General features: G+C 37.8%; 1 protein-coding gene across 6 annotated transcripts in view; it reads right to left on the bottom strand.

The window, feature by feature from the left end:
- nrxn2b (neurexin 2b) overlaps nucleotides 1–19,215 on the bottom strand; it is a 444,830-nt gene that overhangs the window by 201,016 nt on the left and 224,599 nt on the right. For all 6 annotated transcript variants that reach the window (XM_088405168.1, XM_088405575.1, XM_088405495.1 and 3 more), the window contains 2 exons: nucleotides 9,257–9,430; nucleotides 5,239–5,358 (listed from right to left, as the gene is read on the bottom strand). In XM_088405168.1, the coding sequence (XP_088261294.1) occupies nucleotides 5,239–5,358; nucleotides 9,257–9,430 (294 nt within the window). The remainder of the gene's footprint in view (nucleotides 1–5,238; nucleotides 5,359–9,256; nucleotides 9,431–19,215) is intronic.

The following is a 19,215-nucleotide window of genomic DNA, read 5'->3' as shown; positions in this document are numbered from 1 at the left end:
GGCGCCGGCGGGATCGAATCTGAAGAAGTCATAGAGAGTCAGCCAGGATTTTAATGATAAGACACACCTGAGATATAATTCAAGCTCAATTATTATTTTACTCCTCTCCTCTCTTCCTCTACGCCTCCTGTTCTCATCCCAAAATGGAGCCGAGGGCTTTGATGCTGTTTGCATTTGTCTTGAGTGGTCTCAAAGCAATTACTAAGCCTTGTTAGTTGTCCTTTAATGCACATTGTGGCTTAAAAGCCATCCCGTACTTTAATTAAACCCAGGAAAGCTGTGGAGGCGCTGCGCTGGATCGACATTGAAGCAGAAACTCATCAAGAGGAAAGCAAAAGTTCTGGGCGAATTAATTTCTCGCCTGTCTAAGATATCGCTACTCCTCCCACCACCCAAAAAAAACTAATCTAGCGTGGTTTTGTTGTGTTTTGATACCGGCGCCAAAACCGCAATAAAAGCAGCAAATATCCGAAGACATATTTCAAATTCATATCACACATCAATTGCATTTTTTTCACGGTGACGGTATGCATCATAAAATATAATTAAAGGTGTACATATTTTCGATTTAAAACAATCTATTAAATGTATAATTTTTAATAGGTTAATTATATAATACAAAAGGTAGCATTGAAACAAATTTGCTTTAGGATAACAATTATACAAATATCGTCCAAATTAAAAGTTATCACTACCATTCGCAAAACTGTGCAAAGAAAATAATGTTCTGGCTCCTTATGGGCCATTGTACCATTTCTGTTGTTACAAAACTGTTCGTTTCGTTCCTTAAAAAGTTTGCGTGAATGTGAAAGGACAACCGGATCCTGTTGCATTGTGCACTTCCTGTTTTCCCATCGAGCAAGAAGAGAATGCTTGAATGGCGATTGTAATTCAAATTAGATTGATTGTGCAACCCTAATACCTAATATATATATATATATATATATATATATATATATATATATATATATATATATATATATATATATATATATATATATAAAAAAAAACGCGACAAAAACATGTTTATGTTTTTGCCATATGCCCCCCCCCAACAATGAGAGTATGAGCTCGCCATCTTGACATGCCCTTTAAACCAATCCGGTTCTGGCTCTTGACACGCTGACTTTTAACATCCAGTGGGTTGATTTTCGGGGGAAGCCAATATTTCCTTTTCGGTCGACGTAAGCATCCTTTCATCGTTTTCGCTCAAGCGTCTGCAAATGGCGAGATAGCCGTGACCTCCTCCAAATGCGCCTCGGTTCCTGCCAGGCCGGCCGGCGTGCGGATGATAGAAGCATGCCAGGCAATTATGCATTCATTCACGTCGGGTTCGGGCTAACGAAGTGGCAGATAATTACGGGGCCGTCTGGCGCGTGGTGGGGAGAGGCGAGACGAGGTTAGAGGAGGGCGTATCGCTCATCGGCAAACACGCGGGAGAGCGAAGCTCGCCGGCGAGACGTCTTTTCATTTTTTTTTGCCAATTAAATGATCTAGCTTGACGGCGTTCTAGCTTTCCTCCTTCGAATCGGCGCGCTCAATTTCGCGGCCGGCCTTTACCGCCTGCGTTACGGTAATCGGCGAGGGCACGAAGATGGAGGACGTTTACAAACACACTTAATTAGTATGGCCGGCAGCTGGCTTGACTATAAATGCGCACGCGCCTGGCAGACGCCGAAGGCTTCAAAAAACTGAGGATCGGCCAAATCGGCTTTCCCTCCCTCACTTCCTGCTTTCCCTTGAGGCCTGCAGCTCCCTCTGCTTCCTCTGGCTCACAGGAGAATGTGAAACAAAGGTGAGCGCATGTGCATGATTTCTATTTGAGTGGCTTCCAGATGAATAAGGCGCAACACCAAGGGGCCCACTTATGCACTACAACGAGACAAATGGACCAGTCAATCACTGCAGGCCATTACGGAATAACAAACCTTCTGTACCAGTGACTGCATGTGCATGTAAGCAAGCCTGAGAAGGACGCCGGATGTATGCGTAACACGGCGAGAATCGCAAATACATTTTGACAATCGAAGACCGCATGAGGTGCCGTTGCATGTTATAATCCCACAAAGAAATTGCTCAGTTAATTCAATAGATGGTATGGTCCAACGACCAGCGCGAGTTTTCAAAGTTGAGATTTCACTCATCGCTAAAACTGGCTTTCGCCGATGGGCTTTTTTTTTGAGGAGGACTTCTAAGCAAGGTTGAGAAAATCGTCTCTTTTGAAGTTAATTGCCTTCCATTTTGTTGTCCTTTACTTTTCTGCAGCAGAGAGGGGAGGGGAGGGGTGAGCAGTTACCTATGGAAGAGGAGGGAGCAAGATGATGATTTTGTGCTAACTCAGATGCTTCTTTTTTTTACGGTGTTAGTTCATGTGGTTTGCCCTAAAAATAGGTGTCAGCAAATACTAGTTCAACACGAGTGGCCCACGTTCCTTCTTATTAAATGGCTCACCAGGAATAGGACACTTTTAAAACAGGAGAATAAAAATGTATTGATTTATGGATTTAAATTTCAAATCGTAGAGGAATCTTCTAGACCAAATGTTTGCTTTAATAAAATAGGAATATATATATATATATATATATATATATATATATATATATATATATATATATATATATATATATATATATATATATATATATATATATATCATATTTTCCGGACTATATGACGCACTTTTATATAAGCCCCGCAGCAGCAAAAATTGAGCAAAAAACAAAAAACAAAACAATTCTTTTCACAGATAAGCCGCACTGGACTATAAGCCGCAGGTCATAAAATCAGATATTTACGCAAAAAGATGTTGTATGGAAGTTTTTTGATTTTTTATAGTTATTTAATAATATTTAATTTCCTCCCAACAGCAACATCCTCTCTTTAACAGACTCAACATGCCTGCACATTTAGCACCAACATATTTATGCAAAAATGGATGGATTATTTTCAACATAACACCAACATATTACTGCAGCATTAAATAGCGGTTCAAACTCAAAATCAATTCTTCTATATCAATTTTTTCTGTCTCCCAATGTTTAATTGCTAGATTATTTTAATTCATTAATACAATCATAAATATTTAAATACAATCATATACACATTATATCAAATTTATGCGCAATCTTTTCAATTTAGACATATTGTTAAATATTTTGAATGATTTATCTGGAAAACTTTTCAAGTTCAGCCATTGATTCACATCTTTTCAGTTCTATTTCATGGTTGTTCCATACATTGACACCTTGAACAGATACACAAATTTGCTTGATCTGTGGATTGTCGATTGTTTTTTGATGGCTAGCAAAATAAATAAATAAATAAAAACCGCAGATAACCCGCACTGGACTATAAGACGCAGGGCTAAAATCACAAGGAAAAGGTTGCGGCTTATAGTCCAAAAAAATACGACATACATATATATATATATATATATATATATATATATATATATATATATATATATATATACAGTCGAACCTCTACATAGTGAACTTCAAGGGTCCGAGGAGAGAAGTTCACTATGAAGAGAGATTCACTTAATAGAGGTTTTCCTAAAATGTTCAGAATTCATTGATGAAATATGTGAATAATTTTTTAATAAATATGTAAATAATTTTATATACATTTTTTTAAAAATAAATATGTAAATAAATGTACATTAAACAACTTAAGTTGTTTAAACACTAAAATCTAATGCGGTAAAACTAATGTAAAAACATTTTACATTGAACAAATATCTTTATTATTATTCAACAATAGTTAATGAATATATGATCATAATAAATCTTCTTCAGAATGCCACATATCGCAGCAGGCGAAGCATCGTACTCCTTTGCAATGGCATTCTGCTTCACTCCACTCGCACACTTCCGATTATGTCGCACTTCTCCTCCAACGACAAAGGCTTTCGCTTCCGACTTATAGATCTAGCATCCATACTTTTCACGGCAGATTCCGACATCTTAGAATTTTCGGAGGGATGACCAGCGGAGAAACGCGTGCGCAGTGGACGGCGGACGAAGTGAAAATGCAAGAGAAAGTCGCGGCGCGCGAGAGCGGCTAGGCAGGGAGGAAATCCCGACAGTGCGCCCAATTTTACAACTTCACAATTTTCGATAAGTTCAGATATTCACAATATAGAGGTAGATGCTGTCAAGGGACTGACTAATAGCATCACTATGAAGAGATTATTCACTATGTGGAGTTTCCCTATGAGGAGGTTTTACATACACGTCAAATATAGCTGTTTTGCAAGGGACCGTAAAGATTCGTTCACTATGAAGAGAGATTCACTTTGTAGAGGTTCACTATATAGAGGTTCGACTGTATATATATTAGATGTCATAGTTATTTGAACTTTGGAGAGACCAAGTCATGAGCTTGGCGCTCATCATTTGGAGCAAGTGGAAGCTGCAAGAGAATGGCTCATATCCCCTACGTTTTGCCAAGAGATTCCCTGATTTATTTGGGCAGTCCTGCTTCTCTGCTCATGAACAAGCACAGGCTCGGCGTGCGACCGACAGTGTTTATAAAGTCATAAAGCACAGCTGCTGTGTTTGCCTGCAGTAAGACAAACAGAAATCTGATTTAAGGTGGAATAGCGGAGTGCAAATAAGTGTTTCACGAGAAACAAATCGGACAAAAATAGAAGAGATGATTGAGCTCCCAAATATTCCCGCCATAACATCGTTTTGTCTGCCGAGCAAAGATAAGGCAGAACCATCTGATTATTCCCGCACACAAATGTCACCGCATCGGGCGCCCTACCTTGGGTTTCCAGAGGACGAATCGCAGAAAGCTGGCCGACTCAGACGCGATTTGTTACGAGTCAGCTGACGCCAAGGAGAAAAGGCCGATCGTTTGGCGGGGAAAGTAAAGAAGGCCGGGAAGAAGAACGGGTCGGCCATAAAGAGAACAAGGCGATGGATTAACCCGGCCGCATTTGGGGTCAAGTGGATGAAGTATGCCGGCGAGGGATCCAAGCTGGCACAGAGGACGCCAAAGACGTGACGGAAAAACGTCTTTTCCGATACCCGCCTGAAAAGCCGTACTTGTGTGTGCACTTTCCGGTTCTTAGGGAATGACATAACTTACCTGATTGGCCAATCGCAAATCTATTAGCCAGCACTTCACTTGTCCTTCAAACCATTCGCGTGATAAATCACAACCTCGATATCGATTGCGGATGTTTATAAGAAGGCGGCAAAGCGTCCACTGAGAAAGTGAGAGACTCACGGTCGTTGCAAAACGAGCCTCCGTAGGACGTCATCGTGCAGTCGCAGGTGAAGCCCTCCCACTGCTGGAGACAAACCCCTTGATGGTAGCAGGAGTCCTCCGTACAGGTGGTACTCGGTCCTGAAGAGAGAAGTTTAAGGTTTGCAGGTAAGAATGCTTTTAATTGCAAAACTCCTAAGCAAAAAAATGGACATCTGTGCAACAGAGCTCGGCTTATGTGGCTGACAGATCAATCTTCCTCGAATGGTGTCATATATTAAAAAAAAGAGAATTTTTAAGTTACCGTATTTTCCACACTATAAGGCGCACCTAAAAGCCTTATTTTAAAAAAAAAAAAAAGCTGATGGTGCGCCTTATAACCGGGTGCGTCTTATATGTGAAAAAAGTTTTAGAACGTCATTAATTGAGGGTGCGCCTTATAATCCGGTGCGCCTTATAGTGTGGAAAATACGGTACTGTTTATCGGACACACCCATACTTTTGGCGAAAAAAGTGTGTCTTATATTACGGGAATTACAGTATTTTGTTTGTATTGAGAGTCGGGGGCAACAATTGCAATAGAAAGATTAGTCAAGGTGTTAGGCTGTGACATGCTAGCTTCAAAATAAAAGTACTTAAAGGTATTAATGTTTATATATGATTTGGTAAAATAAAGCTTATTGTGGTTGGCCTTCTCATGTGGTTTCTGGAATGTTTTACCGTCAGGCAGAGCATCAACTATGTAGTAATTAAATAATTTGGTAAACTAAAGTTTATTGTGAAGTTGGCCTTCTCACATCGATTCTGGAATGTTTTACTGTCAAGCAGAACATCAACTATGTAATAATTAAAAAATATGGTAAAGTTTATTGTGAAGTTGGCCTTCTCACGTCGTTTCTGGAATGTTTTACTGTCTGGCAGAACATCAACTATTTAAGAATTAAATCATTTGGTAAATTAAAGTTTATTGTGAAGTTGGCCTTTTCACGTCATTCCTGGAATGTTTTATCGTCAGGCAGAACATCAACTATGTAATAATTAAAGAATATGGTAAAGTTTATTGTGAAGTTGGCCTTCTCACATCATTTCTGGAATGTTTTACTGTCAAGCAGAGCATCAACTATGTAGTAATTAAATAATTTGGCAAAGTTTATTGTGAAGTTGGCCTTCTCACATCATTTCTGGAATGTTTTACTGTCAGGCAGAGCATCAGCTATGTAATAATGAAATTATTTTGTAAGCTAAAGTTTATTGTGAAGTTGACCTTCTCACATCATTTCTGGAATGTTTTACTGTCAAGTAGAACATTAACTATATTATATATATTTTTTCTGAACAGGAATACTAAAAAGTGAGAATCCAGGGAAAGAAGAAAATTCCTCAAGACTCTTTTTTTTTTTTTTTTCAGCCAAGGTACTCGAATTACTCGAGGACTCGTTTCCCACCTACTCAGTCTTAAACAAATGTTTAAACCACTTCTTCGCCTTCACCTTCTGACATGCCCATACTCAAGGCTGACAACGAGGCGCTCTAAAGTGGCCGTGCGGATTCTCATTCGAACACGAAAGCGTGACCGTGCCTCTGCGGACTCACCCAAGGAACGCTTTTGCTGACTTGTTTTCCGCATCAATGGCCCAACATGAACGCTTTGCTTCAAAAACAGCAATTTACTCGTTGGGCTTGTCATTAAACTCTCAGCAAAAAAACAAGCTCGCACGCCCGTACACACATGCTTCAGTGCCAAACTAATTGGCAAGCACAGATATCTTCCTGTGAATAGATTATTCATTTAAAATCAATCAATACATGATGCAGGATATGTGTTCATGCTAGGGACTAAATACTAAAAGGCAATTTGTTTATTTTTTTATCAACTGTGTTGGAGCAGGCTAATTACCCTGGCACACTAATAAAAGGTTCCCTTGGGGAGTTAATTAAACATTGTGTCATATTAAATAGCGGAGGGTTGACTATTTCTCAGCTGCGTGAACGGTCCATCGTCAGTCAATATTTCTGAGCCGAGTGCAAAGTGGTGGTGTGTATAAAAAGAAAGCCAAAAGAAACAATATGGCGATCCCGATAATAATTAGTGGGCTGGAAGTGATGGCTGTTGATTTGTATTGGTAATTGTCAAAAAAAACAAAAAAACAGGCATGTAGTTTCAATGGTTATTAATTCTTTTGAATATGTTCAAATGTACTTGCAAATACATTGAACATACTTGCAGGCGAAACGATTATATATATATATATATATATATACACACACAGCATATAATAATATTTATATTATTTATAAATATTATTATAAATAATATTTATAATAAAATAATATATATTTATATAATAATAATAATATAATATTTATATTATTTATAAATATTATTATATATTATTATATTATATTATTAAACTAATATTATTAGTTTATGATAATTTTAGTTTATAATAATAAACTAAAATAAATAAATTAAGTAAATAAGAATCAATGGCAAAAACCTGCTACACAGGACAATACAGCTAACATACATGCTGAGTGCAAACAAAAGAAAAAAATGAAGACTACTTAGAACCAAGCACATTATTTACTTTTAAGCAATTTTAATCGAATGGCAGTCAAAATGTCATTTTCCGAACGCATTTTTTCCAATTTTTTGCCGATCGGGAACTAGCACTACTGTAAATAATAGGAATCAGGTGATAAACTCAATGCCATTTCATACTGGTAAACAATATATAAGGGTGATAAAATAAGACTTTTTTTCATGCAAACATGTGGGAAACATTTCCCCCTGGCGGTGTGCTTGATTAGACTTGTAATCGAAACAAAAAATGTTTGACTTTTTCAGTGATGATATCTTTGTGGGTCAGCCCATATATATATATATATATATATATATATATATATATATATATATATATATATGCACACGCCACTCGGGAACACCCGGCTAAAGAACATTGTAAGTGAAACTGTAAAACTTCTACAAGTTTACGTGCACCACATAAAGGCTGATCTTTTTTTGTATTCTACCTTTGCCTGGCAAGGAAACAAAGTCAAAAGAGGACAAGTGTGTTTGCAGAGGAGCAAACAGTCGTAAAGTACAAGATGTGTTATCTTCATCAAGGCGTGCAGCTTGAGCTGGACCGGCTCCACAGAGATGGACCGCACAAATCTAGAATCTTGCCCAAGGCTGAGCCGCTCGAATGGCGGCGGCTCAGCTCTCTGGTGCGACCGATCGTACGCTAATATTAGCATTGGGTAACATGTAGTCGCTGTTGGGCGTTAGCGTGATGGCTTCATGGTGTTTTAACTGTGTATGAAGTCAGGTAAATTTGCTGGATACCTGTAGGCAGGTAATAAGTCTGTCTGGCAGAAGTACCAACAGGTAAAAAAAAAAAGTTGGATCAGTGCCTCATTGTGTCAGCCAGTGCGGCCCTGAGGGAAATCAAGCCTACGCTCTTTGACGCTCACTACACCATTGAGATGTGGTGGAGGGATAAAAGGCAGGGAGGGCTGAGGAGTGGTGGGAAAGAGGGAGGGAGGGGGGGGGGGAGGGGGGGGGGGGGGGCACTGTTGCCAAAATCCAGTGATATATCCCACATTTAACCGGCCTGACTCTACGGGCGCATGCGGCTGGAGACTGCGGCGGAGAAAGTATGAGCAAAAGCAGAGGTAAACACGCAGGAAATGCAAGATTAATGAGGCAAGCGGCGAGAAGGGCGGGGGCATCTCTGAGATTAGCTACACTGAGAGAGTCTTCGCTCATGCAGGTTTTATGGTGCAATAGAGAGGATTTACAGATGACAGGGGCTTAGACTGCAAAGGCTGCCCGGGGGTTGTGAGAGCATGGGCGTGGCCACTGGTGGATATCAGTAAATAACATCCACACGAGCTCATGGTGATGCCAGACTCGGGGGATACGAAAAAAAAATAAAAAAAACATTGACTCGGATTTAATAAAGACGGAACGGGGTGGTGATTTCAAACAAATTAAATCATGCACGTCATCTCCTATTTATGAAGACGAGCCTCTTACCATCGCAGCCTCGCTCCACCTGGCCCACCCTGTGGAGGGCATCTGCAATCATGTCGGGGAGTCTCCCGTTCAAGTCCACGGAGGCCAGGCAGCCCTGGTACCCGTCCCGGGATGCAATTAGCTTGGGCAGATTACTGTACATGTTCTTTATCACGCCACCGATGTACAGCTCTCCTGTAAAACACAGTAGAAATACATGCATAATCAGACATTTGCTGCCGCTTTGAGATACAAGTGACCCCAGGAACAAATTTTCTGGATACAAAAGTCAATTCAATGCGCCCGACAGTTACTGTTGAATTTTATTGTCGAGCTGAACGTAAGGAGAATTACACGTCTATTGTGTATTTAAAATAATGGTCAGGGCCATCTTACTAGCTTGATGCTAGCAAAATGAAAAATGCAAGTAATTTGCTAACAGAGTTTAAAGCTAACACGTAAGAGAAATGGACTTAACAACAGTTAGCATGGATAGCTGCGCATTTAGAATGCTTTCAAAGTGGCTTGTTGCTACAAGTTAGCATCAACTACTGCATGAATGGGTTTAGAAGCCTGTCAGGGCTGTCTTACTAGCTTAATGCTAGCAAAATGAAAAATGTGAGTAATTTGCTAACAGAGTTTAAAGCGAACATGTAAGAGAAATGGACTTAACAACAGTTAGCATGGATAGCTGCGCATTTAGAACGCTTTCAAAGTGGCTTGTTGCTACAAGTTAGCATCAACTCCTGCATCAATGGGTTTAGAAGCCTGTCAGAACTGTGTGCTAGCTTAATGCTAACATAATTTCAAATTATATTACAGTAAGTTTCACCAGCTGCGAATTTGAACCCTTTAAGAATAGCTTTCTCTGATAGTATGCTAACATTACGGAAAGCGGTATTGGCTTGCTTAAAGTTAGCATCAATCGCTGCAGCTTGAGAACCTTTTAGGATTAACTTGCTAGATTAATGCTAACATAACGAAAAATGCCACTGATTCTGTAAAAGGGTTTATAGATGTGGTTTTAAAACGCTTTCTTCGCCACATATCTTTGGCATGGAACTTTGTTTTGCGCTATTGTTTTAAGGTTTCTCTATTTGTATTTTTTTTAAATTGTATGACATACTTCTTTATTTGTTTTTATTTGTGGCATTTATATACAGTAATGGTTGTTTTAAAGTGCTTTATGCATGATATTGAGTTGGGTGAGCTCAAATTTAAAATAATAAAAAATGCCTTTAACTTGTGAAGAGTTACTATTAAAAGCTGGTTATTTAGAATAATCCAATAATGTTTGCTAGCTCAATGCTAACATAACAGAAAATGCAACAACAGCTATGTTACTGGCTTAATGCTAATATATAGTGAAAAATACCAATGAACTGCTAACAGAATCAATGGCTGTGCATCTAGAAACCTTTAAGAATGGCTTGCTAGCTTGGTGCTAATGAAATGGAAAACACATTCATCTTGTTAGCATCGATAGTTGAATATTTAGAATCCTTCAAGAATGGCTTGCTCGGCTAATGCTAACAATATTAGTAGCAACAATATTCACAGGCATGTATTTTTTTTTCAATTATCATTGGACAAACAGATGTTGTTTTTTTTTTCAATTTAGAACCGCTTAGCTTTAAGTGAGATCGCCACCACGAGACAAGACGTCTCCCGCGAGACGTCCATGCGACAAAACGCCCGTTAAGATGCTGAGAACTGGATCCGATGGCTCAACAATCCAGAGACGGCAGATTTTTGCCCGACATGAGCTTATCGTACCACATCCAACTACGTTATTGGAAGTGACGTGACGCTTGAAAGATTTATATTCATACCTCGGGGAGGGAGTGGGTATTGTTGCTCTTTCGTAAAAGTGTGTTTTGGTAGAATGCATGTAGAAATGTGGTCAAGGCCTTTGAAATGTTAATAGCATTATGCCGGGAGTCAAACTTTCAACTGGCGGCCTCTAGGAGGCAATGAGCCAAAAGGTCAATTATACATGGACTTTGTGTAATGGAATAAGTCAATGATGTTTGCAAACTTCTCTCCAGAATTAATGAGGACTTGACACTTCATGTTTCCCCCGCCTGGGCCTTACAATCAATATAATGAATTCATTAGTCTGACAGAGTGACGCAGTGAACTCACAGCTGGGAGAACCATTTAGCAAATATGAAATTATCTGTATGAAGTTAATCTCCAAAGAGCAAATGGCGCGCTTTGTTTGAGACGCCACCGGTTGACTGCGCCGCTGCAGACTAAGGGATCGGGTGGTGTCGTGCGTGCTGCAAAAATGACTTTGGCAAGCTGTTTTGCTTGTTTTTATTAAGTGCGCAGAGGATTTTACTGTGGTAATTCTTATCTGTTGAATGTTTTTTTTTTTCACAATAGAAAGCAATTGTCATTTACGTGCCATTTACTGCTCCATCGAGTACCCCTCGGGGTATGTGAAATCACCTCAGGGGTTTTTGAGATTTTAGAAGGGTTTACGCAGGTAGCATCAAGTCAAATGTATTGCTGTTTTTTTTTTCAAATTGAGAGCAAATGAACTGGAAGATGAAACAACTGATTGCTGCATTGTGTTCAAATGATTATTTGGAAGAACCCAGGTCTTAATTTTGTTCAGTTTTATACAAATATACCATATTTTTCGGACTGTAAGCCACACCAGTATATACGTCATCAAAAAATTAGGATTTTTTTTTTTTTAACTGATAACCCACACCAGATATTTAAACAGAAAGAAGGTATATGGACTTTTATACAGTTTAAAATTTTTTAATGATTATTTGTAGAAACCCAGGTCTTAATTTTGTTCAGTTTTATACATATATACCATATTTTTTTGCACTATAAGCCGCACCAGTATATAGGTCGTCAAAAAATGAGGATTTTTTTTTTTTAACTTATAACCCACACCAGATATTTAAACAGAAAGAAGGTATATGGACTTTTATACATTTTTAAAATTTTTATCCAAAACAAATTTTTTTAATTGCCCATATCTCTCTCTCTCTCTCTCTCTCTCTCTCTCTCTCTCTCTCTCTCTCTCTCTCTCTCTCTATATATATATATATATATATATATATACACACACACAATCACATACCGTATATATCAAATTACACGTCACAGACTATTATCCAAGATCTTGCTCATTTTACATGTAATTTTTATCTTTTTAATACAATACTTTTAAAACTATTTTGAATACAGCCATTGCTTTGGTCCCAGTTGTTTTTGAAGGAATGCTGTGTGCCATAAAAGTCGCGATCCAAATTTTACCGAGCCGCCTCAACATTTTGCTTCCTCGTACGCACCGCGCGATACAGTGATGAGTAACCACTTTCCCGAGCGTCCTAGTCTGACTCTGCCGTCCGAGCCGTGATGAATGCTGAGCGATCGGAACGGCACCGGCAATTATAGCCGCGCAGACATCACCAGAGACCGAACACCTCCGCGTCTCCATGGTTACCGTAATGACCTCTCATGGGCCAGCCGAGGGAGTCGGGAATGCTAAGATGCTGAGCTCAAACGGACCCCTGATGACAGAACGTGCGGGGCTGTGCTGACATAACATTTACGGGGACCAATCAAGCATTTTAGGGAGCTAGCTTTATCGCAACTGAGGCGCTAAATTTGTTCGTTGAGCTTTCGGCGCCGCTGATTGGGATATCTCTGGCCTGAATATGGCTTCTTCATCCAGGGCGTGGTTATTTTGACTGCAGCTCATTCAGATGGCAAATTTTTAGAAATATTTTTGAGCATGCTAGCAAAAACAACGTACTTGTAGGCTAAAATTATTTCAGATTTTACATTGATTGTTCCATTTTATTTTGCACATAACACACATGGATACGTCAATACCTCGCAGCATTATGAGAGAAAAATGTTATGGTTTTAGCATTTGGCTTACAAGTATATGTGAACATACTTGCAATTACATTCAAACATACATGCAAATACCGTATGTAATAACATACTTGTAGGCTAAAAACAACATTGAGAAATCCATATACATTTTGTTATTTTTGAGAAATCATTGAGAAATCCATATACATTAAATGCTAAAAACAGCATTTTCCCCAAATGCCACAACAGGGTATTATTGACTTATGCACGATCAAATTACAAATATCTTTGTCTTAAATTATACAAATAAATTCCAAGAAATAACAAAATTAAAATCTGAACGTCGATGTGAGCTGACTGCTAATGAAAACATGTTTTTTCCACATGTGCGTATGCCTATGGCCTTATAGGGGGGAAAAAAAAATAAAACATACATGTTAAGGCCCTACACCCATTATAAAACTACCGTATTTTCCGACTATAAGCCGCACCAGCAAAAAAATTTTTTGTCATTGATAAACGATACTGGACTATTAATCCGCATGTCATAACATCAGATATTTATGCAGAAAGATATATATATATATATATATATATATATATATATATATATATATACACACAATCACATACAGTATACAGTATATGAATTTAGACACCACAAACTTTTTCTAAAAGATCTTATTGATTTTATACATTATTTTTATTTTTATAATATTATATATCTTTAAAACTCTATTTGAATACAGCCATTGATGCACGAATCTTCAGCTCGTAGTCGTTCCCCAAATTGAAAGATATTCTGTATACACACATTGTTTTACCGGTGTACTGCCTCCTAGTGGCTAGCAAAAAAAAAAAAAAAAAATGCCCATTAGTCATACAGGATTATAACCCGCAGGGCTCAAATCATGAGAAAAAAAATTGCGGTTTTTAGTCTGAAAAATACTTTGTGTTTGAAACCTATGGGTCAAATGCTCTACTCCACACACACACATGAAAATACATTCACACTGTTTTTAAAGTTGTAAACTCCACCCGGATAAGGTAGTGATATTGCGCAATGTGCCGGTGCAAAGACTGTATTCAAGTATTCAATTCCAGAGCTACAGTATATGGAGCAACAAATGCGTGATCAGGTATTGTTTTTGCATTCCAGGGGGTCCGCCCGACTAATTGGTATCAAGTCTTTAACATGCACACTTTAGCTGCCGCAAAATGAGCGGAATAGAGAGTGGAAATTAGATTGGCGACTAATAGCTATTGATCAGTTCGGTGTTGGCGTTCACTGAGCGGGAAGATGTTTCGCCTTTGGACAAAAGAGGAATCTTCAAGTTACTGCTAAATAATGATGCATGTGTTCTGCGTCAAGAGGAAAATAAGATCTACTGGATGAGCTTCGAACTAAACGGTGGAGCCGCGATGCTTCGGTATTGGTCAAATCAAGTGGCGGGAATGTTGATGGCACAGTGTGTTTTTTTAAGCGTCCATTTAGTCAGACTGGAGCGCGACTGCTTCCAGATTGCGTCTTCAGTTGGTGTCTCCATGTTTGTTTGGCCAAGAATTCATTTTATTTCTCCATAAACACAAAAACATTTTTTTTTATTACCGTAAATTTCACACTATAAACTGCAAGCTTTTCTTGTGATTTGAGTTCAGTTTATAATCCAATGCGACATATCTTTTTTCTTTTTTTTTTTTTAACTAGAATAGAATTCATTTATTTCTCCATAAACACAAAAACATGTTTTGATTATTATTAATTATTATTAATTATTATTATTATTATTATTATTATTATTGGTTTTCTGGCCCTTCAGCATATGTAAATATTACTGTAAATTTCAGACTATAATCTGCAAACTATTCTTGTGATTTCAATTCAGTTTATAATCCAAAGCTACTTATCTTTTTTTTTTTTTAACTAGAATAGAATTAATTTATTTCTCCATAAACACATGTTTTTTTAATATTATTATTATTATTAGATTTACGGCCCTTCAGCATATGTAAATATTATAAAATGCAAGCTTTTCTCATGATTTGAGTTCAGTTTATAATCCAATGCTACTTATCTTTTTTTTTAACTAGATGAGAATTAATTTATTTCTCCATAAACACAAAAAACATTTTTTTATTATTATTATTTGATTTGATATGTAAATATTACCGTATATTTCAGACTATAAACTGCAAGCTTTTTTCGTGATTTGAGTTCAGTTTATAATCCAATACTATTTATCTTTTTTTTTTTAACTAGATTAGAATTCATGTATTTCTCCATAAACACAAAAAACATTTTTTTAAATTATTATTATTATTATTTGATTTCCGGCCCTTCAGCGTATGTAAATATTACCGTAAATTTCAGACTATAAAATGCAAGCTTTCTCGTGATTTGAGTTCAGTTTATAATCCAATCCTACTTATTTATTTTTTTAAACTATAATACTATTGGTGTGATATTGAAAATAGACATGTTCAGTATGGTGAAGATGGGATGTTGATGTAAGCAGGTAGTCAAAAAAAAATGTAAATGAATAAAATAAATCAACTGCAACATTCATCATCTTTTTGCGTAAATATCTGATGGCGATTTATTTGTAGAGATTTTTTTTCTCTCTCTCAATTTTTGCACAGTAATATACATGCATGTACTGTATTTTAAAAGAGCTTTTCGGTGAGGTTTTCAAGGTCTCCAAAATGGTGCAGCATCACTATACACTCACAACCGTTTATAGTTAAAATCGAAAGAAGAAATGCATTAACAAAATAAAAGACAAAAAGTTATTTCTTTTCCTTGTCAGAATGAATTTAAATGGAGTCAAAACAATATAAAAAGTAATTGTAATGAAAAGTCGAAAATCTCTTCGCCGATATCGTTTGCTTTTGCCCCAAGCCCCTCAAGTGCACTTTATTTTTGGCCTGTCATTTCCTTTTACTATCCACTTGCCCATATTTGTCCATCATGGTTGACCTTGTCGTCATACATCTCCATACTTCACACTTTCCGTTCCGTGATTCTTTTCCGAGCGGTTTTACAACCACCATTGCGGCTCATTAGCTCCAAAGCTCCCCGAACAGATATAAACTTGACTACAATTGACATTCAAAGTAACTTTTACTGTAGACGAAAACGATGACTACTATCTAAAAATAATCTTAGTTATGAGAACGACCATTCATTAAAAGGACTGAGGTGTCAGTGGTCAAACGACACAGTGGAGGAAATTACACAAAAAATTTCAAAATAAACCGTGCGCATATATATGGTGTTTTAAGGTGTATTTCACTTTTATTTTGAAATACATCCTGGCAGTGTTTTGTGGCCTAATGACTCATTTGACTCATCCATTACGTTAAAAACACTACCTTGTTCGGAAATCATTTACCGTATTTTCCGCACTATAAGGCGCACCGGATTATGCACCCTCAATTAATGACATATTCTAAAACCTTTCCCATATGCAAGGTGCACCGGATTATACGGCGCACCCCCAATAAATGAACTTTTTTTATGAACCATTTTAAAACTTTTTCAATCACAATATAGTAACACTCAAAGACATAACAATAATAACTCAAACAATAACTCTCAATAGCATAATAACTCAGTCAATATGAGCAACGTTGTTCAACTGTAAACACACAAAAGAAACAGGTAACGCTTACTTTATCAGTACGTTCCCCGTCTACGAATCCCAATCGCAATATTGATCCATATATAAGGCGCACCGAATTATAAGGAGAACCATCAGCTTTTGAAAAAAATTAAGGCTTTTAGGTGCGCCTTATAGTGCGGAAAATACGGTACAATTGCTAATTATACTAATTGAGGAATTCCGTCTTTGGGATTAAATGACCTAACCAGACATTAAATATATACATATACAATGAACCGCCACCATACGAAATTGAGCCGTCTCGGAGTAGGTAACGTAACGCGCAATCGTATGGCGTATGACAATAGAAACCTATGCTAATTATCGAATGCGTATAAAACCCCGGCTAAAAACATCAAAGTTCTATATGCATATTAAAACGTAACCCGTAAGTCTATCTGAATACCCGATTGTTTCATCTTTTCCCCCCTATTTTTAGCAGGATATGGGCACATCAAAATCTCCACCCCACCCAGCAAAGTGGCCAACGACTCCAGGCTGTAGTTGAGACGTTCATATCACCTGACGTGAGCCGCTAATCCAGTTACGCCGCGTACGCTTTGTTTGGCTATTATCATGCAAATGCATCCGGACGGGCTCGGCTTTGACAGCGCTTGATTACAAAGCCTTCACCTCCGTCATTTGCGATTCCAAGCCAGGTGCAAATTGAAGCGCTGGCTGTTCAAAAGGAAATTATACACGAGCTTGTATTGCATATCCTGCACGTGCACATGTAATGCTGTTTATTTATTCAGCCTGCAACCAGATGTAAACACGGTTTTCTTTTCATTTTTTTTTTCAATGAATGACTGCTTTATGTCGTCTTAATTCACCATACCAGACAATCCAGCTCGCTTAGGGGGCAGCATCTTCCTCTAATAGCCCCCCCCCCCCTTTTTTTTTTTTTGCTGACAAATAGATAGCTGGGAGCTTCTTTATGTTTTTATTTTGCAAGCGCGAAGAATGTGAAACCTGGGATCACACATACACAAACGCACGCACAAAGCAGGCGAGATAAAGCCGGGAGAATTGTTTCTTTTCTTCGATACAAAGGTAGAAACATGCCAGGGAGAGTGTGGGAATTGCTATATCTGTGTTTTATTCCCAGACTGCGGATACATAGCAAGGCTCTATGTGTTCAGCATATTTCTACAGATGTGGAAAGGGAGTAAATTGCGAGAATATGCGCCGCGACGTTTGTCAAGAGGATTCCTCGAGCTGCGTTTATTCTCGAGTGCCGTCGTCTCCGATTCCGGTGCAGGTTAATACCCGGTGGGTAATTAGATGTACAAAGACGATTGAGATTTTGAAGGGTTCCAATAGGGGTACCGTTAACACACTGTTGAGGTGAAATGGCCTCGGGGAAAAAATGGGCGGTGCCGTATGAAAGATTGACTTCCATTCTTCAGTTGAAGGTAAAAGCAGTGTTGTGTGGAAACACTGCCATCCAATGGTCACAGTTAGGACTACAGTGCTCAATTGGCTAATATTACTCAAGCATTAGTCAAGGATGACAGCTCTTCTTCATAAAAAAAACGTATTTGAATGGAATTTTATGATTTATTATTGTTATTACTGTTTTAAAAGACAAGACTTGAATGAGTTAAGATATCGGCTCCTGTGTTACTGTTCCAGATCAATTTACATCTGTTATTATTTATTGATTTAACGTTTTCCAGCATCACACGGTTCACCTGGTCAAAAATGTTTTTAGTTTGAAAAAGGATTGGCTTTTTAATTTTTCCGATTTCAGACTAACCTTTACCAGTATAAAATCCTGTAAAAAGTAAAGCTAACATTTGTTGAGAGTTGATTTTATTTGCTTTTTGTTTAAGGTTTAAAGTGAGAGTATTATATTTAGATTTTCTTTATTTTAATAATGATCTTATTCACAGTCAGCGTGACAAAATAATTTCTCTTTCCTAAGGAGGCTTTGCAGAAAATAATTGAGAAGAACTGGGTTGGCGGAAAAGAGAAAGGACAATTACAATTTGTAAACTCTTTCTGTCAGTGTTGAAAATGCAAGAAAGGAAATCAACAAAACTGAAAATATTTTCTTTTTAAAGGGTCTATTTGCCCAACTTAAAGTGACAATATGTAAGATTTAGACAGTTTTTCATGAACAATGAATGAATCAAATTATTCTAAATGTCAAAAACTTGCAAATAAATGCCTTCTTAACCACCAACAGTATGTTTTAAATATAATCGTAGGTCTAGTTGAAATTCAATCATATTACATGGGGGGTGGCACCCCTCCGGAGGTTGCCATAGCTACAGACAGCCGTAGGAGGATTTCTGTATTTACCGTAATGCCCCTAAAGCATACTCCTTTTAAATTCTCTCATTTTGTTTCTTCAGAATCTTAACTTCACCCAAATTTCTGCGACGACATACAGCAGCCAATCAACACAATCGTCCCTCACAATGCTCGCAATGTAACAAAACAAGCTGGCAACGAAAGAGTGAA

The sequence above is a fragment of the Hippichthys cyanospilos genome, chromosome 1 (genome assembly GCF_059441005.1).
Source record: "Hippichthys cyanospilos isolate Australia breed blue-spotted pipefish chromosome 1, RoL_Hcya_1.0, whole genome shotgun sequence".
Classification (NCBI taxonomy): domain Eukaryota; kingdom Metazoa; phylum Chordata; class Actinopteri; order Syngnathiformes; family Syngnathidae; genus Hippichthys; species Hippichthys cyanospilos.
Note: the sequence above shows the minus strand (reverse complement) of the source record. Positions and strands in the feature narration are given on the sequence as shown.